General features: G+C 54.9%; 2 protein-coding genes across 2 annotated transcripts; one reads left to right on the top strand and one right to left on the bottom strand.

The window, feature by feature from the left end:
* Positions 1 to 1,332: 1,332 nt before the first annotated feature.
* SYT8 (synaptotagmin 8) lies at positions 1,333 to 4,201 on the bottom strand. Its single transcript, XM_009493030.2, has 8 exons — positions 4,084 to 4,201; positions 3,562 to 3,719; positions 3,319 to 3,414; positions 2,908 to 3,075; positions 2,527 to 2,694; positions 2,208 to 2,325; positions 1,658 to 1,791; positions 1,333 to 1,566 (listed from the first exon to the last, which is right to left on the bottom strand). Exons 1-8 carry the CDS (start codon positions 4,199 to 4,201, stop codon positions 1,333 to 1,335), a joined length of 1,194 nt encoding a protein of 397 aa, XP_009491305.2.
* A 5,722-nt stretch (positions 4,202 to 9,923) lies between these two features.
* On the top strand, positions 9,924 to 14,218 carry LOC104038609 (cytosolic 5'-nucleotidase 1A). The gene is made up of 6 exons (XM_009493029.2): positions 9,924 to 9,968; positions 10,700 to 10,867; positions 11,243 to 11,372; positions 11,962 to 12,084; positions 13,186 to 13,364; positions 13,916 to 14,218. The coding sequence occupies exons 1-6, from the start codon at positions 9,924 to 9,926 to the stop codon at positions 14,216 to 14,218; spliced, it is 948 nt and encodes a 315-aa protein (XP_009491304.2).
* Positions 14,219 to 23,107: the final 8,889 nt, after the last annotated feature.

Here is a 23,107-nt window from a genome sequence, read left to right on the forward strand (position 1 = left end):
GCACTGGGCTGTCTCCCCTCTAAAGCCTGGCTGATAGCTATTAGTGTTGTGCCAGCAGCTCCCCACGGTGCAAATTACTTTTGCCTTTCAGGCCAAAATCCCATAATATGAGCCCAACTCTTCTGTGTGCTATGGTTGCTCTGTAGCAGAAGTATTTCAGAGCAAGGGCGATTCCCTCCTCCAGCCCGATGCAGTGAGCTTCCTCTTGCAGATAGCTCAGAGGAGCTGCCCTCAAGCCGCCCCAAACTGCAGCATACACAAGGACAGGTAGGGACAGTGGCACCTCTCCAATGCCCTCAATCCTTCTAGGAGGATCTTTACTTACATAGCCCCTATCCCACGGCCCCATGAAGCAGGGCAGGGCAGGACATATGGCCACAAAAACCTCTCAGATTACAAGAAACCTGCCCAGAAGTGACATGAGGGCTGCAACCCAGCCTTGATCAGGGTAGTGTGATCATGGCATGAATGCAAGAGCCTCAGCCCCTCCATCCTGGCAGCACCTCCAGGTGCCGGGGGTGCAAACCTTGCTGTGCTAGTACTGTAGAACCATGTGGGCTGGATGGAGCCAACACTGCGCATCCTCATCTACATGATCCATGGGGATGGTCACTGGTGACTCCCATACCCTGAAATCACATCTTGGGGTGCACGAGTCAGCACGGGCTGGGAGTGGGCTAAGAGTGAAGCCATGTGGGCAACCAGTGGCTGCTTTTGCTGTCTCATTTAGCCTCTAGCCAGGACACAGAGCATGCTTATCGCAGACGCACTAAAGAGCTAGTCCTGTATCTCCAACACTTTCCTCACCAGCCTGTCCCCCTTCTCTCCTCTCAAGCCTCTTAGGGTGCTTCAAGATCTTGGTCTTGTTTAAAAGCAGTCACAGGACAGATAAAGCCTTCCCAAGACCTCACCTCTTGCCGAGTTATTCACAACCAAAGAAGTTTCCCACCCCAGGCTGCCAGCACATTAATCCTCTGCTTTAAAAATATCAATGGACTCGGTTTTTTTTGCATGAGCTTGAAGCTCTGTGTATTTGTCCCCTTGGCCCGCAAGCGGCTGGGATGAGCTGGCTCCTGCACTCACGCTGTCCCCTCTAGCATCCTCTGCTCCGTGCCCAGCCTTGCCCTGGGGTGCTGAGCTGCCCTGCTCCAGGCATTACACATGGCATGAGCTGCACCAGCAGGCAGATCATCTCTTGGTCAAAAAGAGCCCCCAGTCCCCTCTTTGCTGACATTGAGCTGGGACCAACATGTCTAGATGCTGCTGAGCAGAAGCCCCTCACCCCTCTGCAAGCCCTCCATCCTGCCCCCCAGGTGGAGGAGGAGACCCCCACTATCTCAGGGGCAGGGGCATCTTGAGGTGGGACTTCAGCCCCAGGGCTTTGTCGACCACATCTGGGGGCTGCAGGCTGTGCCACTGGGCGAGGGGCCGGCGTGGGTTGGACAGCATGTCAGACCAGTGCCGCAGCTGGTTGCCCGTGGCCCGGCAGCCCAGGAAGAGTTTGCCAATGGGCTCATTCTTGGTCACTTTGTCATGATCCCAGACGGAGATGACCACGTCCACATTCTGGGAGGGGAGACACAAGGAAGAGAGTCAGTGGGAGGGGGCTTGCCACAGCAGGAAACTGCCCAGCCCTGGGCGCTACAGGGAAACCCACCTGGATCTGATTGAAAGGCACCTCAAAAACAAACACCTCATTGAAGTAAGGGCTTAAGGTGTTTTTCTTCACACTTGTCATCTTCTTCTTCCATTTCTTCCTGTTCAGGATGAGATGCACCTTGACAAAAGGATCTGAGGAGAGAGAGGACATGGCTGACACAAGTGACAATTTTTGACTGAGGAGCTCAGCCATGAAACAGCTTCCCTGAGCCATTTCCGAGCAGAGCACAGCATCCCACTTGTCACTCTTTGTGGTGAGCATCCACCCCTTTTCCTTTTGCTAGCCACCCCAGAGCTCACCTCCCCCTGCCATGAGCTCTCTGTACCACCCAGCCATAACATCCCCTCCTCAGAGATACCTCCAGCTCTGCCCAAAGCTGGAGTATCTGTGCTGGGGACAGCTGGGAGCCAGCCAGGTGCTGCGTACGGTGGTGGGAGAGGGAAGCAGGTCTCTGCATCAAGAGTTTTCAAGGCTTTGCAGCTCTGGGTGCTATCATTAAGGCCTGGGCAGGGGTAGGGAGATCAGAGCATGAGGAGTCCCTGCTGACCTGAGAGCCCATGGGAGTCCATCCGCTTCAGCTTCTTGGCTTCCAGGATGAGCACCATTAGCTTGCCAGTGCTGGGGACATAGCGCAGTGAGAAGCAGATCTCGCCCAGCTGCTCTTCCTGATGGAGAGATGCCAGCAGTGAGCACTGGGCAGAGGAGCTGGCTCACCTGGGGCTGGAGCACCAGGCTGGACCCAAGTTTCTCGGGTGTCACCCACCCTCATGCTTGTCCCCAGGGGGCTGCTTCTTGGGGTGGTGGCAAGCAAAGCAAAAGCAACAGCACGTTCCTCCTTGCAGAGTTTCCCAACCGCCAGGACCAACCTCCACTTTACTGGCTGCCACCAGTTCACTCCACTGTTCAATGACATGCTGCAGGTTGACACTGGCCAGGGGCAGCCGGACCTCACCGATGATGTCATGCTTGGCGAAGCGGTTGAAGTCATAGATCTGCATCACCAGTGTGGATTCAGGCACCTCCGCCTGGGGTACCTGGGGAGGACCCAAAAGCCTGGACTCACTCCTCAGTGGCAGCCCTGCCCCACAGGACAGGGCAGCAGATGCAATGATAGGTCTTTCTCTCTGACACTTCCCATCCGGTTGCAAAGGCATCTCCTTGCCTGAAGAGGTTTGTGCCTGGGGAGCAGTGCCCATACAACATTCTTGATGGGACCAAAAAACCCATAATCAGCGGTAGTTTCCTACCTGGAAAGTGAAGCTCTCATTGAAGATGGGGTTCAGGGTCTTGCGGTAAACCTTGGTCTCATACTTCTTCTTCATATCGGATGTTAGGTAGACGATCACGTATGGATCGGATGTGCCTCCGCTGTCCATGGCCTTCAGCTCAGCTGCCTGCTTCACACCGACTTTCAGCTTAAAAGGAGCGATGCACAAGGTCACCAGGTGGAGGAGGGTGGGGCAGATGACTGGGGGCTCAGTGGGAAGCAAGCAAGTGCAGCAGGGAGGACACCTCCGTGCCATGTGGGCATGAGAGCTGGCAGGCTGCAGGCCGGGGGGAGGTACAAGAAGGTATGGTCCACCACAGTGGGCAAAAAAGAGGGTCCATGCAAGAGCAAAGCCTTTTCCCTGCCATGCCACGGCTGCAAGCATCCCCACCTCCTGCGCACGGAAGTTGTACTCCAGGGAGTACTGCAGCTTTCCTCGTCCTGTCTGCTCCGCGCTCCGCTCCAGGTCCTCCATCTCGGGCTGGACCTGCGGCAGAGAGAGCATTGCTACCCTCAGGACATTCTCAGCCACATCCCCGGCCATGCCGTGCTCCTACCACCCCCAGGACTGGGCAGCACGGCAGCAAACCTCCAGGGAGGAAGAAGGTGGGGGAGAGGGAAAAGAAGGACGCACAAGGCAGGCCGTGCTGGAGCCGCTGACAGCATGCAAGCTGACTCTCTCCTTCTTCTTGGGCTTCTTCTTGCCACAGCAGCACCTGATGATGCAGATGAGGAAGAGGAGGAGGAGAACAGCCACTGCCACAGCCACAGCAATGAGCACCCATTTGGATACTGGTGCAATGTTCAGGGAGCGGAGATGGACAGAACAGTTAAACCCAAGCAAAAACATGTAGAGTGCATTTAAACCCTTTCCTGGTGCTTCAGCGTTAAGGAGTTGTACTTTCAAAATTGCACCTATAATCCTGGACAGGCCCTGTGCAGGGAGGTTGCAGCTGGAGACCATTCCCCAAATGGGCTGCAAGGATACCCTACACTCCTGGAATGGCGTGGTACCACTCTGCAGCATCCCCACCCCAATGGACCCGGCTGGAAAAAGAAATTTGGAGGGAGGGAGAAGTGGATACACAGTCTCAAGTCCAGGAGCCCCCCTGAGTAACACTGCCTGAGAGAGCAGGGCAAGCGCTGCCATACTCACATGGGATCCGGCTAAGCCAGCCACCCAGGAAGCCTGGCCGAGCCGTGGTGGCGATGGCCACGGGGCTGCCGGTGAGGGGGGAGGCCGTCGTCCTGCCTTTCCTGGCTGCCACCGCCATGGCTAAGCTGGGGTGACCTGGGGACGCAAGCAAAATTAACAGGGTGGGGATTTCCTTTCCAGTAGCTCGTGTGCTGCCAGCGGCCCAGGGCTCTAATGAGAGCAAACACAATTAAAACATAGAGCACAGAGTAAGCTTTAGGGCTTGGCCACTTTGGCAATGAGGTGTGAAATGGATCAGGAGAGAGCCGTGGGCAGGGAGGGCTCTGCGCCAGCCGGCCCCTCGAGCGGAGAGAGGGATTAGGGAGTTTTCCTTTGTTTTTGAGAAGAGGAATCACCCGCCTGTAGGGGAAAAAGAAACAAGAGCTGCTTTATGCTGGCTCCTCCCTGGCCACGCAGCATGAGCTGAAGGGTTTGCTCAGTCCTAGACAAACCCCACTATTAGCTAACACCCTTTTTCAGCTATTTTCCCCCTCTCACAGGGCTGAGAAGCAGGAGGGGTCGCTCCTGGGCTTGCGGCAGGGCTGGTGCCCGTGTTGTAGGTGGCAGTGGTACCACCAGGCTGGGGTCACGCTGGCTCAGAAACTTTGCGTAAGCGTGACCCATGCACATGACAATGCTGACGCAACTTAAGGGGAGGCTTCAAATTTAAAGCAGAATGTTTTTTCACTACTGCTGTCCCCACAGCAAGGCTCTTATTCTAGCATGAACACTTCCTCATAGCCAAAACTTCCTCCTTGCCTCCTTTCAGGTGAGGAGCGGCAGCAGGAGAGGTGCGCAGGGAGCCGGTGCTGGCAGCACCCAGCCACCCAGCCCCGGTGCTGTGACCGAGGCTGGCAGGTATGTGTCTGTCTGCCTTGGCTGCCCCAGCTGTCTGCCCTGCATCTGAGCAGATCCTGCTCAAGGAGCCCAATGCTGCCTTGCTCTGCCTGTGCTCTGTACGCGTTCTGCCCACCCTGCAGGGCCATGGCTCCTTGCACAAGGATCCTCCCAGGGAGAAACCACCTCTGCACTTCCCTCTGCTGAGCCTGCGAAGCCAGCAAGAGCCTTAATTTTTCCAACAGTGGGCTTTGCTGCATGTGGGCAAAGAGTTGGAGAGATGTGGGAATTGCTGTCATCCCTCCAGCATCATCGCTGGGGCAATGAGGTGCAGGTTAAGTGACTTGCCCAGGGCCACCCGGGACATCTGTGCCGTTGGACACTCCAGCTCCGCTCGCAGTCTCACCACCAGCAACTTTAATGATCGGTTTCTCCTGTCCCCACACACGGAAACTGGTGGCTGGTGATATGTCTGTGATATTTAAGAGGTGCTGGGCTGCAGTTTTGGGCTGTGGCAGTGGGTGGGCACAACAGCACGGACAAGCAGGCACCCACCCAGCACAGAATTAGGTGTCTCAGCACTTTTTCCCTGCCAGACCCCCATGGGCTGTGTCACATTAGTCTGACATTGGCCCTGGTTTAAAAAAAAAGCTCATCCCAGCCCTGCCGGGTGACCTGAGCTGCTGTTTTGGTGACAATGGAGACAGCCCTGCTGCAGTCTGGGAGACTCAGCGCAGCCTCGGTGGACTCTGTAGGGAGCATTGAGCATCCCTGCTCCTGGAAAAGGGGCTGGGGGAGACCTGCTTCTCGCTCCCACCCTGTGCTGACTGGGCTCCCGAAACCAGACTTACCAATGCGTCTTCTTCCCAGCCTCAGTCTCCCTTCCCTGCTGCGTGGGCTCCGGGCCCAGCTGCCGCATGTGGCAGGGGCACACTGTGGGGTGAGACAGGACCCGCCAGGTGCGGAGCTGAGGGCACAGCAGGGATGGTGGCTGCACGGCACAGCCAAAACAGGAAAATCTGCTTTGCCAGCCCAGGAGCCGGGCGGCCCCACCTTGCCGCTGACCCAAGCGGTGCTCACGCAGGCAAAAAACCAGTGGGGAACTCCCTGCAGGACCAGGAAGCAAAACCTGCCCTCCTGCCTGTGAGAAGCCAGTGGGCATCGCTGCCCAGCTCTGTGCCCCGGCAAATTCACTTCTTCAAGTTAACCCTGCAGCGATGCTGGGCTGGACTGCGTGGCTGCAGGCACTTAGTGCCTAAGGGGACAGACACTTGCAAGGGGACGGGTGCATGGCTGCATCCATCCCTGGTGAGCTCAGCACTTCGGGACACCAGCTCGTTGGCCCACAGGGGCACACGGTGGTTTTAATGCACCATGCGAGAGCCCAGGAAATGTGTGGGGTGGTGGGGATGAATGAGGCTCTGCTCCAACGTGGCAGGGAGGACAGGCAGGGCGAGGGGATACTGCTTGGGTGGCTCCATCCCCCAGCACCAACGGGAGCAGCACCAGGCACACGGCCAAGAGCAATTTCACTGGCATCCCTGTCACATTAAATTTATGCTTGCATACTTCTTCCTTCGTTGCCAATTCAGCAAAGTCAGCCCAAACTCTGCCTTGTCACCGCAGAAATTTGGGGCGGTGCTGGAAGCAGGGAGTGATACCGCCAGTGTCTGATGGCTGATGTGAACATGGGGGGAGAGCCCCCAGAAACCAGACCCATCCCAGCTCTGCCCAGCCACCCTGGCTCACCAGCCCTGCCAGATTTTCACATGGCCACCAATGCATTGCCATACTGGGCACCTGGCCACAGGAGAGGTGCCGGGGCTGCCCCTTGGCCACCTGAAACACGGCCCCGCTCACAAGCACCCTGCACTCCTGCTGCTCAGAGAAGCATTGTCTCCAGGAGCAGGAGATGCTGTGGGAATGATGCTGCAGCAAACTCCTGGGGGGGAAACACAGATGCCAAAGCACTTTTTACTCTAAACTGGCAGTCCTGGAGGATGCACCAGAGAAATGCATAAGGGAGACAGGGGGAAAAGGGAACATACCCAATAAAATCAGTCAGGGAAAGGGGGTTTGCCTATTCATGCTAAAAGCTGAGCATATCAGTAGCCTTTTCGACAGGCTGTTTGCTAGAGACAAGCATCTCAGTGAAGCCAAGCTGCACAGGACCCCGCTTGCAGCCTGCGCTTTGGGAGGAGATTTGGTGATGCTGGTGGTAACCTGGTGCCATGCAGGGGGATGCCTGCTTGGCCTTAATGCAGGTGAGTTTGGTCTCCTTTGGCCGGAGCCAGGCTGAGGAGGCTGCTGCTCTGGGCCATCTTCCAGCAGCAGGGCAGATACTTGCCCCGGCTGGGCTGCAGGATGGCAGCCGCTGCTCTGTGTCAGCTCCCTCCCTCGCCCCCCCCCATCCCCCCCCGCCCCCAATCTCACTCTTGGGCAGAAAGGGGGTGTTGAAATACCCTGGCAGCATGAGCCTCGCAGGGCTGGGTGCCACACAGCCCACCTGGAAAAGCAAGATCCCAGCCCAAAAATCACCCCTGCTCAGGGCAGTGTCTAAGAGGCAGCTTTCAGAAAGGAAGGGAAAAGGGACCCAAAAACATTACAGTAAAATTGAAAATGTGGTGCGCCCTGCCACACTCTGCACCAGCCTTTCTCCCTGGCCCAGAGCCCTGCATCTGCCTGCATATGCTGCAAGCCGCTCTTGAACAGGTACCCCTGTATTTTCGGTCAAAAACACAACCATTATGTATTCAAGGGCTTGGAAATGAGAGGTCTGGAGGCACGCTATAAATACCCTGGCTACAGAAATAGACATCACTGCAGTACTTGTGGGCAGTGAGCGGCAACTGAGCACAAGCTCTGAGAGCCTGAAAAGCAGGACCAGGGCTGAGCCCCTTCCCCAGAGCGTGGCCATGGCGGAGGCCAGGCCTGGGCGGCCGTGAGCCGCCTGTGCGGCGCTGGCTGGGAAGTGCAGTCTGGCCTGGGCATGACGCCAACCCGCCGGGCTGCCTACAAATCCCAGCACGCCGGGGAGCGGAGCTGCACCCCAGCCTGACTCCTGCCTGCTTCCTGCCAGCACGGGGAGGGGGAAATATAAACGGCAGCGTCTTGGGCAAAATTTGGATGCTGCCACTGGACAGGCTGCGCCAGGGAGCAGAGGCAGCGCTCACGGTGAGTTTGGGCTTTCCTCGCTAGCAAAATCTTGGCTGTGCGCAGAGGAGTAATAGCTGCTCTGTGCTACGCAGCTGTAGGATGGGCTGCAGGGACCAGCAAGCATCCACCTGAAATGCATTCCTACGTGTCCGGCATTGTGTGCATGGGGGGTGTTCGCAGCAGAGTTGTGTGCATGTGTGTATACACATATCTGTATGTAAGTGATACTGCAGTTATTAGAGGCAGGTAGATGGAAAGCAGAAGTCAGGCTCGGTTTGCAGCACTTGGAAGGACAGAGCAGAAATTAGAGGTGTTGTTCGCCCTCCAGGAAGGGCTGCTCAGCTCCGTTGCCTCCTATTACTTAATTTTCACTTTTAGAGAAGTGCTTCGCTGAAATTCGGTCAGAGGAAAGCTTCTCCCTGCTCAGCAGACAAGGGCTGGTGGTTGCCACCCTCTGCCCTGCTCTGTGGGAGGAGACCCCTTCCCAGCCTTGGTTATGGGTGGAAGAAGCAGGGGGATGCTCGGCATCTCCTGGCTTCCTAGGCACCCCCTGGCTGGGGGAGCAGCCCTGCCAGGGGGGCTTTCCACCCCGGTGGCAGCTGGGGAGTGCATATGCAAACATTGAACCTCCATGGCAAGGCTCTGGCTCTCGGGGCTGGCATCAGCTGAGAGCATTTCCTACCAGCCCAGGCAACAATTTGCACAGCCCCTGAATAATAAAAATGAAGTAAAGAAAATTGGGGCAGGAGAAAGGTCTCCCTGGAGACCCTGACTTCCCCTTTACACTGCATGCTGGCTTTGGTCTATGCTTGCACAGCCCTCCAACCCAGTAATCATGAACTAGTAAATGAGGTCTTAACCCCCCTGCCATTCCAGCACATCTGTACAGAGACATCATTGCTGCCTCTGCTCTCCAGAGAAACCCCACAGCGTTTGTAGGAGCTGGGTGGAAACAACCCCTGTGGGATGCCCCTCAGTGGGAATGGGAACAGTTCTCATGCCACAGGCTGAATCCTTAACACTGACTAGTGCATAGAAATGAACTGTACAGCATGGTGGTTACAGAAACCACAGGACATGGGTGTACAAAAATAAATGTGATTTCTTATTCAGCTGCCAGGCACAGGCAGACCATGTACCCTCATGACTTTCATCTGCCAGACCTGGGTTAGCACAGACTGCACAGAGACCTTTAGTGTAGGAGCTGGCTGGCTCAGAGAGCTGTGAGGTGGCAGACCAGCCCCATCAGCAGGATCCCGTCCTGCACCCAAGCCCTCACTACACATCTCTACTTACTCAGGCCTTTTGCAACTGCTGATGAGCTGCTCACACAGTGATCTTGCTTATTTGTGGATACAAATTTGCCATTCAGACAAAAAAAATGTAGCAAGAAAGGCAATAAGGATGCGAACTAGAAGCCTACCCATAAGATCTGACATATTTTGGCTTTTTAGCTCCAATCAATCTCCAAGCCCTAGTTAAGGTGTGTAAAAACAGACTTATTTTGCTGGGAAGATCTTCACAACCGCTTTCAGCAGTTCCCCCTGGCGAAAAATACTCTTGGGCAGGGGGGGTGGGGAGACGCAGTGATCTGTGACTGAAAAGCCACTTCATCATCTTTAATTGGAGCTATTAGACCAGGCTTTCTCAGGGCAGAGCTGTTGTCAGCAGAAGCAGCTTCATTTGGGCTGCCCCACTTGGTGGGTAGGATGTCCCCTTTCTTTTCCACTCTTCCCCCTCTCTAGATTGGTTGTATTATAATGCATCAATTTAATTGTATATTTTCTCTTTGAGGCTGAAAGTCGAAGATGGCAGAGCCTGAAAGCACAGTCATAAACACCAATGTGAAACAGGTAAATGGTTGTTTATTACAAAACACGCATCCTGTATTTCTAAAGCAAGTTTTGAAATGCCACCACAGGAGAGGGCACACCACAACCCAGAGCTGTGGTGGCCTGAATTGCTTGTGCCTAGGTTTCAGCAGAAGTGGCCTGTCCCAGGGCTGGTGGGCACCTGGTCCCAGTGAGGTCTGTGTGATTTCCACATGGGAAGAGGTTGGAGGACTGAACCTCCAGCTGCATGGACAGGACAGGTGCATTTGCTCACACTTAAATTTTGGAGCAGCCAGGGAGAAAGCAGCAGCTTCTGTACATGTATAGACATTTTATTAGACTCTCCAGAACAGACACAAATGAAGGGTAGAACCACCAGTACGTGCAGAGAAACGCAGCACTGCCCAGCTCAGCACAGACAGACAACCATGGGGCTGTGCTGAGCCCACAAACACCAAAATTATGAAGCAGTCACCTCTGGTGTGAGCTGTCCTCAGAGCATATGGCACTTACGAGACAGGTTAGGATTTCACAACAGCCTGCCCCATCCTTGGTGGCTTGAAGATGAAGATTGGGCTTGGTACCTCTTCTCCGAAGGCCCTCTGGCATCAGGAACCATGATGCATGGGTGATGCCTCCAACACCCAACCCCACCACCCTGGTCGGTGGAGCCCTGTGTCCCCCTGCTTATCCCAGCTGCCCAAGCTCCTTCTTTGCTGTCCCCCAACCCCTCTGTCCTCCCTGTCCTGCAGAAAGACCCCAGTGAGGCACTGGTCATTGCGGTGACCACCAGAGCCATCTTCAACCTGGAGGAAGAGCACAAGCTCTACCTGGAGAAAGGCAAGGAGGAGTACACAAGGCACCAGCAGGCCAACCAGGACAAGCCCCTGCCACCAGGCACAGCCTTCGCCTTCATCCAGGTGAGCCCCACGCCTGGCCAGGGGCACATGCAGACACTCACAGGATGGGGTGAAAGCTCAACTTTCCCAGCTTTATGTCTCAACTCCCATCATGGGGTGCAGATATGCCTGTCCTGGCCCCTTGGCCGGCCATTGAGACCTGTGCTCCTCACCAGTCCTACACGTCCATCCCTCCCCCCTGCGACAGGGTATCCTGCTCCCTGCCCCCTTGGTGATGGCTTTTGCAGGATGGTTGTTCTGTCTGGCTCTCCACAACATGCTAGCCTTGCCATAGCTGACAGACACAGCACAAACCACTAACCTTAACTGCGAAAGGGCCCCAGCAAAGCCATCACAGCCATGCCCCTCCAAAACAGTCTCATCTTCTCCTCACAGGCAGCACAGTATGTGAATGAGAAGATCCTGGAGAGCAACCCGGAAGAGAAGGACCTCTTTGACATCCTGGTGCTCTCCAACAACAGCCCAGAGAGTGGCATACGCATCATCAACAGCGCCAAGCATTACGGTAAGTGGGACCCCATCCCCGAGGGTGTCTGCTTCCCCCTGGGAGGCTGCAAAGCAGATAAGGCACCACAGTGGAACATCAGTGGCAAATACAGAGCCAGGGGACACAAGGGGAAGGGGTTATTTTGGAAACAAGCCCAATTCCTGCCAGCCCCATGCAGCTTGCCGAGGGTGCTGGAGCACACCCACGGTACAGGCTTCTTGGCAGAGCCTGGCTCCCTTCAGCCACATCCTTTGCTCCAGGGGGTCTGGCAGCATTTTGCACAGCCTGGGTATCCTCAGACAGCTACTAAAGAGACTAAAGAGAGTTCTTAAAAAAAAAAAAATCAAAAAAACTAAATCCCTGAGAGTTGTCAGCAAGGCTCATTTAAAGGAGGGATGAAGGGAATATTTAACTGCACTCTGCAGTTTTGTAGGAGCAACAGGGCAAGAAGATACAGCAAGAACAGGGGTGGATTCCCCACACAGCACTGGGAAATTAATTGCCCTGAGCTCTGTAGCAAAGTACGTTGAGACCCCGGGAGGGGAGGGGCAGCTACGAGGAGGATGTTGCCCCATAACAGGTTTTGCTCACATCCCCTGACCTGAAGGCCTGGAGATCTCCAAGTTCTGTTTCGTCAGTGATGAGGACTCCACCCAGTACCTGAAGTCGCATGGGGTCAAGCTCTTCCTCTCGGCTGACAGGATAGATGTCTGCAATGCCCTCCGGAGAGGTGCGTTTCCCCCCTCCATCCCACATCCCCAAATGCACCACACTTTTCCCAAGCAGCCCAGTACCAAGAGGCAATGCCAGAGCCCATGCTCTCACAAGGGCAAGGGGGTGAATGGCAAGCTGATTACCAGTACAGTCCTGAACAGTTCAGTCTCCTCTTCTGTCCCCACCAGTAGCTTGCAAACACACCAGGGTTTCTCAGACACCTTCACAAGTCACTGAGTGCTTTATGCATAATTGGGGCCATAGCTCTGCCATGGGCTGGTCATTCCCTGACTGACATTTAAGCCTTTCTAACCAAAGATGCTGCCCGTTGCTGCTCCCTGGATCAATGAGAGTGCATCAGCAATTCCCAGGGCTTAGTGAGGATGTTATAGAAGTTTGATTTCTTGGTACATGCAGAGTTACCATGTGCTCAGTGATAGATGTAAGCACATGCTTGATGTGGATCAGAGGGAGTGCAGTCTCCCCAACAGCTCTAATGGGGTTAATCACCTCCTTATTAATTTGCTTGGGTATAAGCACATCAGCTGGCCAAGGTCTTTCAAGGTCAGGAGCAAGCCATCTGCAGCCTGGGCTTTCCTTTGCTACCCAGCACATTCCTGGAGCCTCCTTGAAGAACATCATTGCTCTGACAAGTGTCTCATCCAGGGGCCTCAGTCCACAGATGAGGGCAGGGAGCAGCCTGTAGGAAGACACCTGTAATTAAGCCAATTACCCCAATCAAGTGGAGGTGCCAGTCCCTATTACTCACAGCACGAAGTGCAAAATCTGGGCATTAAAGCCAGGCTTGACAGGGTGAGCGAGCACCAGGAGGAGGGCTGTTCATGCCTACACAACCACCCATAATCTCTTAGCAGGCCAAGCATCTCTCCAGACATCAGTCTCTGATCAGCAGCACTTTCTTGTCCATCCCCATCAGGGAATAACACAGCCCTAGGAAGGCTGGGCTGACCCCCACAGAAAAAAACCTGGCTTGGAGACCCTGACATTTGTGGTGTGGGATGGGACCACGGCAGATGCGTGGGGAGGAGCCAGCCATGCATGAGCTGCCCCCAGGAGGGGGTGTCCCTCCTGAGCCCCACCTTGTTCTGTCTTGCAGGGGTCTCGGCAGCACTTGTCTTCCAGCAGGAGGTGCAGGCCCCCAGCACCCCGCTCCGTGTGGTTTTCGACGGGGATGCCGTGCTCTTCTCCAACGAGACAGACCAGGTCTTTCAGGAGCAGGGGCTGGAGGGAGCAGTGCAGTACGAGCGGGCGATGGAGGCCGTGCCCATGGGAGAGGTGAGCAAGCCACCCCACTTTAATGGGCATCCACAGGCTCTGTACCCACCATGAGCATTGCTCCCACTAGGGCTTTGCCATGAGTAGCCAAAAAAGCACAAATTCTTACAGGTTCCCTTTGCATCCACCACTCGGTCCCTGCTGTGGGCCTGATCTAGAGTCCCACTGGAGATGGATCTGGCCCAATGTCTCCTATAAGTGAGCATCAGCTCCCAAATATCCGGAGTTGTGGTTATCTCCACTTCTCCTTTCATAGGCTGGGACCTCTTGCTGTGCCAGTCCCTGTGGGGCTCAGACCCAGAGGCACTGCTCGCTGGGATGTACCTTTCTGGTCACTTTGGGATTAGGATGAGCACCACAACACTCACCTTCCTCCCAAGCACCCCAGTGCACAGCACCAGTCCCAGCACTGCCCTATCCTGCACTCCACAGGCATCCCTGTGTTCTGCAGAGCCCTGAGAGACCCTGGAAGAGGAACAAGTGGCTTGTACAGGCAGAGTAGATGTCTCCTTATTTCCCACCCACTCCCAAGTATCTTGCTGTGCTTCCAGGGTCCCCTGAAGGCTTTTGCCATGCACCTTGGGAAGATCCGCAAGAAGTTCAGCCAGGAAAAATCCCCCATCCGCACCTACATGGTGACCGCCCGCAGTGGCCGGGACATGGGTGTCCGAGCCATCAAGACACTCCGGGAGTGGGGTCTGGCCATCGACGAGGCTTTCTTCATGGACGGGGCTCCCAAGGGCCCCATCCTCGCCCAGATCCAGCCCCACATTTTCTTTGATGATGGCCTTCATAACATCCAGGGGGCTCAAGATGTGGGTGTACCCTCTGCCTGGGTCCCTTCCTGCTGCTGATGGGCTTCAGGCCAGCAGTCCTCCCTCCCAGCAGCACAGGGGACTGGGCCAGTTGAAGGCAAACCTTCTGGTGAAGAGGGAAGGATTTCCTAACCTGCAGCAAGCAAACCAGAGGGAAAGGGGGTGAGAGCATTGCATGAGAGCACGGACTACCAGGCAAGACTTGGTGCTCATTTCTGCTCCTGATGTGAGGTCCTTCAGGTCTTAGGATAAAGCCAAAAGATGCAACTGCTCCAGGAAGGAAGGACACCCTTGCTGTGACACTGAAGACTACCACCTACCTGCCCTGTAGGAGCTGGAGACTTTTCTCTTCTGCAAAGAAATAAATGAAGATATTACCCCACACATGAGCTAAAGGAAGCATGAATCCAAGCATTAGAAATGCTAACTTTGGCTGTGCTCAGACAGTCTCCAAGATTTACTCCCAGGACCTCTGCCCAAAGGAAGCTCTCAAGACCCTGCCTCACCAGACACACTCAGCTTGGCTTCCTGGGAAGACTGATGTGTTATCAAATCCTTCAGGCAGCTCCAGACAAACTCAGCAGAGGGAGAAAGACTTCAAATCCATAAAGGACCTACAGGCTTTTTAGAAATGGGTGACCAGGTTGAAGAAAGCAAGCCCAAGCTGTGCCCCTATATAGAAGAGGGTATAGCACAAGTCACCTTTCCTTAGGCACACAGGGTGCTCACAGAGTGCCATTAGGAGACCCAGACCTGTAGGACACTGAAGCTGCAGGAGATGGGCCAGCGACAAGACTGCAACCTTGGTTGCATGTCTGAGGTCCATCCAGGAGGCAGAGCTACCATGTAGCTCTCATGTCCCTCCAGGAGAGGGCACTAGAGATGGGGTGCCTACAGCACAAGCCATGCAGAGACCAGGGCTGCAGACTAACACCCCATGGATCAGGGACTGGGTGCCCAGGCCTGAGCTTAAATGGGTCTCCAGGGCAGTGGACGGAGGGCATGGGTGGGAGGTCCCAGGTGCAGCTGCTCGGCACAGGCAGGGTTCGTGGGTGTGCTCAGGACCCTGCCCGGCATCAAGCCATCCACCATGCAGGGATGCCTCTCCTCTAGCAATTTGGACTCTGGTCCTAATTTTCCTGGGGACCAAGCAGCCTACCAAGATTCGTTTGCAGGTTTCTTTCCCCAGGGCTGGATGTGAGTGGTTGCCACTAGAGGCCACTGTTGCTGCCTGGGGACACAGCACCCCAAATTACTGGGAGCTCTCCAGAACCACCTTGTAAGAAAACACAAACTGGCTGCTCAGGGCAGTGCCTGCTGGGTGTCAGCGGGATTATGGACAGAGGAGATAAAGATAACTGTGGCTTAGTTTTTTTACTCTCAGCGTAGTCAGAAAGTAATTTTTTTTTAAAGGCTTCACAGGCATCACTCTCACCAATGCTTTCTTCCCCCCAATAAATAAATAAATGAACATCCCCATGTGAGCGCTTGTCCCTCATGCCCAAGTTCAGCATTGTGGGAGGAGGGCTGAGATAACTCAGTGCTCCTTTATGCACATTTAGTTCTTTTATCCAGTCTTATATGCGTGCATCAAGATAGGTTAAATACACACAAAACCTTCAGTGGACTTTGGATTAGGCCCCTGAACGTCTTCTTGCATCTGTGTCCCCAAGCCCACTCCCACTCCCTGCTACCCTGGGCTTATGCGCTCTGCACATCTCACCCTAGCAAGGGGAGCTGCTGGCCCCACCGTGCCACTGGCACAGGTCCTGTCCCTGCCACCATGTGAGTCCAAACTCAGTGATGCCAGAGCAGCACAGGCATGCCCATGTGCAGGCCTTTGGTAGGAAGCCACCTCCAAAGACACAAAGCCCAGCAGGGTCTTGGCACTGGCAGTCTGGCCCCTGGCCCTTTTGCTCAGTCCAGGTGCTGAAATTAGATGTCTCGAGGTAGCAACATCAAAAACATCAGCTACTTATCATTTGCTAATAACACTAAGCACCCATCAGCCTCAATCACTGAGCAAACATTAATTATGGGATGCTCAAAACATGCCCGGTGAGCAGGTACAGATGTTCATCCCACGTTTATGGAGGTCAGATACCACCAGGCTCTGGCGGGATCCAAACACCCATCTCCAGCCCTGCTCACTGTGTACAGCCATCTGCTTCGGAAGCAGCTGGTGGTGGGGACATGGACCCAGCAGTGGTGGCAGCAGTGGTGGTCCCAGACATCCTCTGCCGCTCCAACCCATTGCCTTTGCCAGCAGGAGTTTAGTCAATGCCTTGGCCAAGTGAGAATTAGCTGAGTCAAGGGTGGTGGGGACAGGCCCACGTGAGCCTTCACAGGGCAAGAGCTGCTGAGGCAGGGGGAAGGTGCCGCGTGCCTTCCTCCAGCACTGTCAACACAGTGGGGGATGACAGGGCAAAATGTGCCCAAAATGGGAAAAAAAAAGAAGGAAGCTTGGGGGTTGCGGGATTGCGTCATATAGGGCCAAGTGCAGCTGCTTCGGGCCATGGCTCAGAGGTGTAGCATCAAAACTGCCCTTTATTGCCCTGCTCCAAAGATGGAGCATCAAAAACACTCTCCAGCAAGGACTGCTGCAGCTTCACTCCATGCCACAAGGGCAAACTTGTTTCTGTCTTACAGGCATCCATAATGGGTCTTGGCTTTCTGAGGCATTTTAATCTCCCTCCTTCAAGGGCTTGCTGGTGCCCAGGGGTCTCCTGCTGCTACTACAGCCCAAAGGGGGTTTAGCTGCTGGGGCTGTTTGCAGGATGCTTCTCTAATATCCATCTCAGGTTTTGGGGGGCCAGGGCAAGCAGGAGCAGGTCACACCACCGTGCCACCCGCAGGGACAAGCTGCCTTTGAGCACTGCTGGGTTTCACACCTTTCCACTCCAGGAAAAGAAATGAAAGGGTGCAAAGGGGACTCTGAGGACCTGCACTTGATTCTGGCCATTGCTTTTGTCCTGGTTTCAGCTGGGATAGAGTTAATTTTCTTCCTAGTAGCTGGCATAGTGCTGTGTTTTGGATTTAGTATGAGAATAATGTTGATAACACACTGATGTTTTAGTTGTTGCTAAGTCCTGCTTATGCTAGTCAAGGACTTTTCAGCTTCCCATGCTCTGCCAGGTGCACAAGAAACTGGGAGGGGGCACAGCCAGGATAGTTGATCCAAACTGACCAAAGTGCTATTCCATACCATATGAGATCATGCTCAGTATATAAACTGAGGGGGGTTGGCCGGGGAGTAGCGATCGCTGCTCGGGAGCTGTCTGGGTATCGGTCGGCAGGTGGTGAGCAATGGCATCGTGCATCACTTGCTTTGTTTATTATTATTATTGTTATTATTATATTGTTATTATTACTACTACTATTGTACTTTATTTTATTTCAATTATTAAACTGTTCTTATCTCATCCCAGGAGTGTTTCTCACTCTTACTCCTCCAATTCTCTCCCCCATCCCACCGGGGCAGGAAGAGTGAGAGAGTGGCTGTGTGGTGCTTAGTTGCTGGCTGGGGTTAAACCACAATGCTTTTCAGCAACCCTGCACTGTCCCAGCTGAAGCTGCCCAGTGTCGGGGTCCTCCCTGGCACTGACCCGCCACTGCTTGGGACACCCCCATGACACCCTCCCGGTGCAGGGAGGGAAGCAGGTGATCCCCCTGCTCCACTCAGCCACAGGCAGGCCAGCTGCCTTCTCCACTGAGCCCAGCCCTGCCAGCAGTGCCAAACAAGTGGCCCTTGTTTCAGGGGCAGCACATGACCCCAGGGATTGGAGGCTGCATCCGGCTGGCCCCATAGAGTTCACAGGAGACCTTTGCCCAGAAGCATGCCCTTAATCCCCCACTCACTGCACCAGGCAATTTAGGGTTACAATGCTAAAAAAAAACAGTTTAGCGCTATGAGAGAGAAAGGAATTTTTTTATGAAAAGGTGGTGCTGCAGGTATTTAGCTGCTAACAGACATCTGCATTGGCAATGTCCAAGCAGTTCAGCTTTATTGTCGCCTGGCTGCAGTGGGAAAAGATGCTGGAGGCTGCAGGACCTGGGCACAGCTGCGGTGTCCACCAGGGATGCTCCCGCATCTCCCTCCACCCATAACCTACAAGCATCTTTCGCCGCAAGCACAGGGCAAGAATCTTCACATTTTTGACCTAACCCTAAACCACCCTGGTGGCAGAGCTCCTTGGGAAACACTCAGGGTTTCGCAGCCAGAGAAGCTGGGATGCCAAGTCCCACGCTGCAAATAATTATTAACAGGGTGTTTTGTGTGTAGAAGCTCAGAGAGGTGGTATGCAAAGCCACAGACTGTGTTTGTTGAGGTGCTTAAATGAGGGTTCAAGATCTTAACCCCAGGCAGGAACATTGGAAAATGCTGTCTGAGGTGGCAAGTGAAGCTGGTGCTTAGGAGAAAGGTGACAATAAATAGGTGGGAATTAAGAGCATTTATGAGCATATTCACACAAAGGCACCCGCCCCAGGAGGTCAGGACTGATTCACCAAAGAGGAGCCGGGTGGTTGCTCCCACTCCAAGGAAACACATTGCAATTTTAAGCTGATACTTGGGTCACCATGGGGTGCTGACCCTTGTCTTTCCGATCCCACCCTCCTCCCAGGACCAGAAGGCTTAGTTCTTTGGTGCTTTGTCACATGAAGGCGATGTAATTGCATAAATGATGGACTTCTCAAGGCAACTTCAGCTGGAAATTAAAAGAAATAATTAAACGTCATCTAGTGCTGGCAAAGAAAATGAGATGGATAGCATGCTTGGATGAGGCTGGAGGCACATCTCTGCATCGTGCATGAAGATTCCATCTGTGAGCCTATTCGCGGCCCTGGAGACCACGGCAGGGTTTGCTCAAGGCGGGCGATGAGGTGAGTTGGGTCCCGCTGCTCCCCATCATATCCTGGCGTGGGAGTCGATGAATTGATGCCATCATTGGCACTTACCACCCCATCCTGTCAGCTGCCAATCACGCTGCCTGCTGCCATTGCCTGCTGGGGTTGTTGTTGCCTATCCCAGGCAATTTCAGCCTGCTGCAAAATAACTTGGGTGAGGCAAACACCATGAGATCCCTGCCCCGAGGAGCGGACGAGGCTGGCAGCCAGGGTGAGGCAGGTCCCCTCCTCCCTGAGATGGGTGCCAGATGTGTCCCCAGCCGCGGGGGAGGACGGGCCGGGGGATGCGGAAGGACGTCCGACGCTAAGCAGGGTCAGGTGCAGGCAGGCAGCGCGGGGGTGGCGGGGATTTGGGCAGGGCCACGGAGCGCGTGGGATGCAGGGACGGGCGATACTGAGTTTGGCAGCAGCCTGACAAGCCATGGCGGCATACGAGTAAGCCCTATTGAAGACACTAGAGCAGCTCACAGGCTAAAAGACCATAAGCATTTTGCTGCCTAAAGCCTTTTTTTTTTTAAATAGCTAGAGGAAAGGCTGGAAGAGCAGGATACGATGGAGAAGGTCCACTGGGCTGAAAGCACCACATACTCAAAGGCTGCTGCGAACAGCCCTGATGGGGATGGAGCCACGCTCAGGGCTCCCACCCATCGTGACAACCAGCCATGACACCTGGCCTCCGGTGAGCTGCCCTCGCCTGCCACTGCGACCAGGGTTTGCAGCGTGAGAGACACCAAGGGAACAATTACCACCCAGCCTAAGCCTTTTGCAACTCCACTTAGCGTCTCCCCAAGGTCACTGCAACCCATGCTGGCAGCCAAAAAATGTTTAAGCAGGCTGCTGGCCAGCTCTGCCTCCAAACCAGCCTCAGCCAGCCAGCACCGACAGACCAGGGACTGAGACCACCCACGATGCTCAGGACATCTCCCCCAGTGCCTGCAGCACTGGGGACATGGTGGCCAGGGCCTGGATGAGTCCCTCTGCCATGCTCAGTGCAACCCTTCCCCTGCTCCCAGGTTTCCGATCAGCCAAAGCTGCTACTAAAGCACCTTCAGGTTTGCTTTTGCGGGTGTCACCCAGAAAAAGGGTGTAGTTTGGGACGGGCTAGTGCCACTGGAGAATGCACCCTCGCCTTGCAAACGGTACATCAGTTTAGGAAACAGCGTTGGGAGTGGGCGACATCCTGGCACCGTGCCAGGAAAAAGTTACCACCGCTTTGCTCGGGGGCTCGGGGCTGGTGAATCAGGCTCTGTTAATTATCTGCATCCAGCAGCTTCACACAGGCACTAGGACCTTGAGTCAGAGTCAGGGTGTTTGCAACCAGACCTGCCCGGGCTTGTGCCCCTGTATGCTCTGCTCGGCTCAGACCGAGGAATAGTTTTCTTTTGTCCTTTAGTAGTGAGCTGCAAAATTCCAAATGCATTTTTCTGAATGTGAAGAAGACATTCATCTCCTAGAATCCCACCCGCAGCTTTGCATTTAACATCTCTTGGTCAAAAAATAATCAGTGTCTCCGAACTGAAACTTTCCTCACCCTTTAGGTCGCTGCAGTTTGGGGTATTGGCTATCGCTGTGATAAATAAATAAAAAAAAATAGTTGAGGAAAGGGCAAAGGCAAATGCACATCACTGCCAGAGCGCTGCCAGACTGCAGGCAGGGGAGTTGCAAGACACCCCCTCCCCCCAAAAATAAAGTGTTTGAAACTAAGTGGCATCAAGATCCTGTCTGCATGGCAAAGGGCAGCAGGCACACCCTGGTGTCACCCATGGAGGGGACCCCAAACTCCCAGGGCTGGGGCTGGTGTGCACCTCCAGGCGGGAGCCGCCAGGGCTGAGTCATTCAACCCCCCTTGGGAATCCTCTCCAGCAGGGATCGAGGTTGCAAAAGTGTGGCCTGCTCCCAGGGGTGTGTCACCTCACACCCACGGCTGTGGCCTGTCTGCAGTGCTCCGGCTCACCCCTTGGAGCCTGGGGAATGCGGGGGGGCCAGGGGGACAGACTAGCAAGGGAGGGGGTTCATCCACCCTGCTGAAAATAGGAGCCAGGAACGACAGGTCCCTCAGCCATCTCTTGTACATCTCTGCCTGCTTCAGAAGGCTCAGGTCTTGCTCTGCAAACAGGGAAAAATGTGTAAAAACCCCCAAGCCCGGGCTCATGCCAATCTATCTTTTGAAGATAACACAGTGCAACTCTCACAGTCCCAGCCTATAAATACCCAGACATGCTCCCTGCTCCTGGTTAAACATCCCCGCTGTGCCTCTCAAGGCCTTGACATCAGGGCAAACATCCCACAGAGGTGCTGAGGGAAACTGAATGCAGAAATCCTGGCTCCTTGCTGGGGCCATCAGTCCCCAGGTGCACAAGCATAGCAGTGTCAGCTCTGAAACCACCAGTGCCAAGGGCTGGAGACAAATTAAACACTCTGGGGACAACCCCCCGGTCCCTTCCCATCCTGCAAGCACCCAAGAGAGGATCAGTATTGCAACATTCCCCAACATAGTGCTGTCCCCTCTTTTTCCCAAAACCATTGGGAAGTGTCTGGGCTCATTGGTGTGATGGACATGCAAGTCGCATAGAGAAGCACATCTAAAAGCAGTCACCCTCTTGGGCTAGTACAAAAGCAGCTCCAGATGCAGACACAAGCCCTGCTACCACGAAGCCCAAGCAAAGGCTCATTCATAACAGCTTTGCTAACAGCAAAGATTGCTGCTAATCCCTTGGAATTAAAAAAAGACACAGACTGGGTCTGGACCGCTTGACCCTGCTGAAAGACTTTGCTCTGCAATCCACGATGGCACAGGGCTAGCGTGGTGTGCCGTCCTCACCAGCCCATCCCTGCACACCAGAGCCCGCTCTGTAGCTACAGGATGCTGGAAGAGACTTGCGGGACTGGAAACGCTTGTGGAGGAGCTGCCTTAGGTGCCCCAGCCTGGGGGCCAGGTGCACGTTGCCTGGCTGGCTACGGTTTCCCAACCACTTCAAAGAGGAGGGAGGAGAGCTGGTATCTCACTGGCTCCACTGCAGGCTCCAGGAGAGCCTGAAGGGTATAGAGGACCCCCAGGCCTGGCATCAGGACTATCCCTTTTGTCTGCAAAGCACATTTGCAACGGGGTTTAGAACACTTGGGGAGGGTGGGTTTGCTTGGGTGGGACCGTGGTTGGGTTAGCTTATGTCTGACCCGCTCCCATCCACAGGCACTTGGCACTGGGGCTGCTGGTGCCCAGGGCGACAAGAGGAGGATACCCCCGAGCTGGAGCCCACCGCAACAGTGATGCCTCCGGGGTCAGGCTACAGATGCTGGGGACCCACCACGCCTTGGCCCATTGCCCAAAAAGAGCCACATGGGGTTTTGCTGAGTCATGCAGTGCCACGGGGCTGGGAAGGCGCCGGGTTTTGCTGACTCAGGGTAAGTGGCACTCGCCTTGACCACGAGCCCGCAGGGCAGGAGGGAAGCGGGGGCTGGCCGAAATAACGGGACACAGCAGGCTCAGCCAATGCCTCCAGCCGTCGCTCTGGAAAACCTTGTCCCAGTGGGTGCCGTGTCCCACGAGGAGGCAGCAGGTTTCCAGATACCCCCAGCTCGACTGAGGCAGAATTTGGACAGCTGGTGGGACGAGACACAGTCCAGGGCAGAAGTACCCCCTAAAAACACTCAGCACAGACCGCAATTGAGGGGTGGTAGGCCCAGACCCAGGGCAGCGGGATGCTGCATGAGGCCGTGGGAGGATGGAAGAGGCTCAGGGAGGTAGAGTGGGAGGAGATGGCACAAGCAAGGTGTCAGTGACATGACCCAGCAATTTTCCAGAAGTTGCATGAACACAAAGGAGGCGGGCAAGGGACAGGAACCCCACCACAAAGCTTGGGGTCCCTCACTGCAGCAGTGCCCAGCTCGTCCCACGGGCCGCTGCTCTCCTGTCTCCAAGGCTGGGGACAAGCAGGAGCAGAAAACAAACACCCCTAGCCCTCAGGACTTGGAAGGGAAAGCATCTGTAAATCCGATTTTTTTTTTCCCCAGCTGGTCTCATGG

Source organism: Pelecanus crispus, chromosome 6 (genome assembly GCF_030463565.1).
Source record: "Pelecanus crispus isolate bPelCri1 chromosome 6, bPelCri1.pri, whole genome shotgun sequence".
NCBI lineage: Eukaryota > Metazoa > Chordata > Aves > Pelecaniformes > Pelecanidae > Pelecanus > Pelecanus crispus.

Coding starts and splice junctions, on each gene's coding strand:
- SYT8 (XM_009493030.2), bottom strand. CDS start 4,201: ATGGCGGTGGCAGCCAGGAAAGGCAGGACGACGGCCTCCCCCCTCACC. Junction 3,720..4,083: donor CTGGCTTAGCCGGATCCCAT/GTGAGTATGGCA, acceptor ACATTGCACCAG/TATCCAAATGGGTGCTCATT. Junction 2,695..2,907: donor ATGAGAGCTTCACTTTCCAG/GTAGGAAACTAC, acceptor GGTCCTCCCCAG/GTACCCCAGGCGGAGGTGCC.
- LOC104038609 (XM_009493029.2), top strand. CDS start 9,924: ATGGCAGAGCCTGAAAGCACAGTCATAAACACCAATGTGAAACAG. Junction 10,868..11,242: donor CAGCCTTCGCCTTCATCCAG/GTGAGCCCCACG, acceptor TTCTCCTCACAG/GCAGCACAGTATGTGAATGA. Junction 11,373..11,961: donor CAACAGCGCCAAGCATTACG/GTAAGTGGGACC, acceptor CCTGACCTGAAG/GCCTGGAGATCTCCAAGTTC.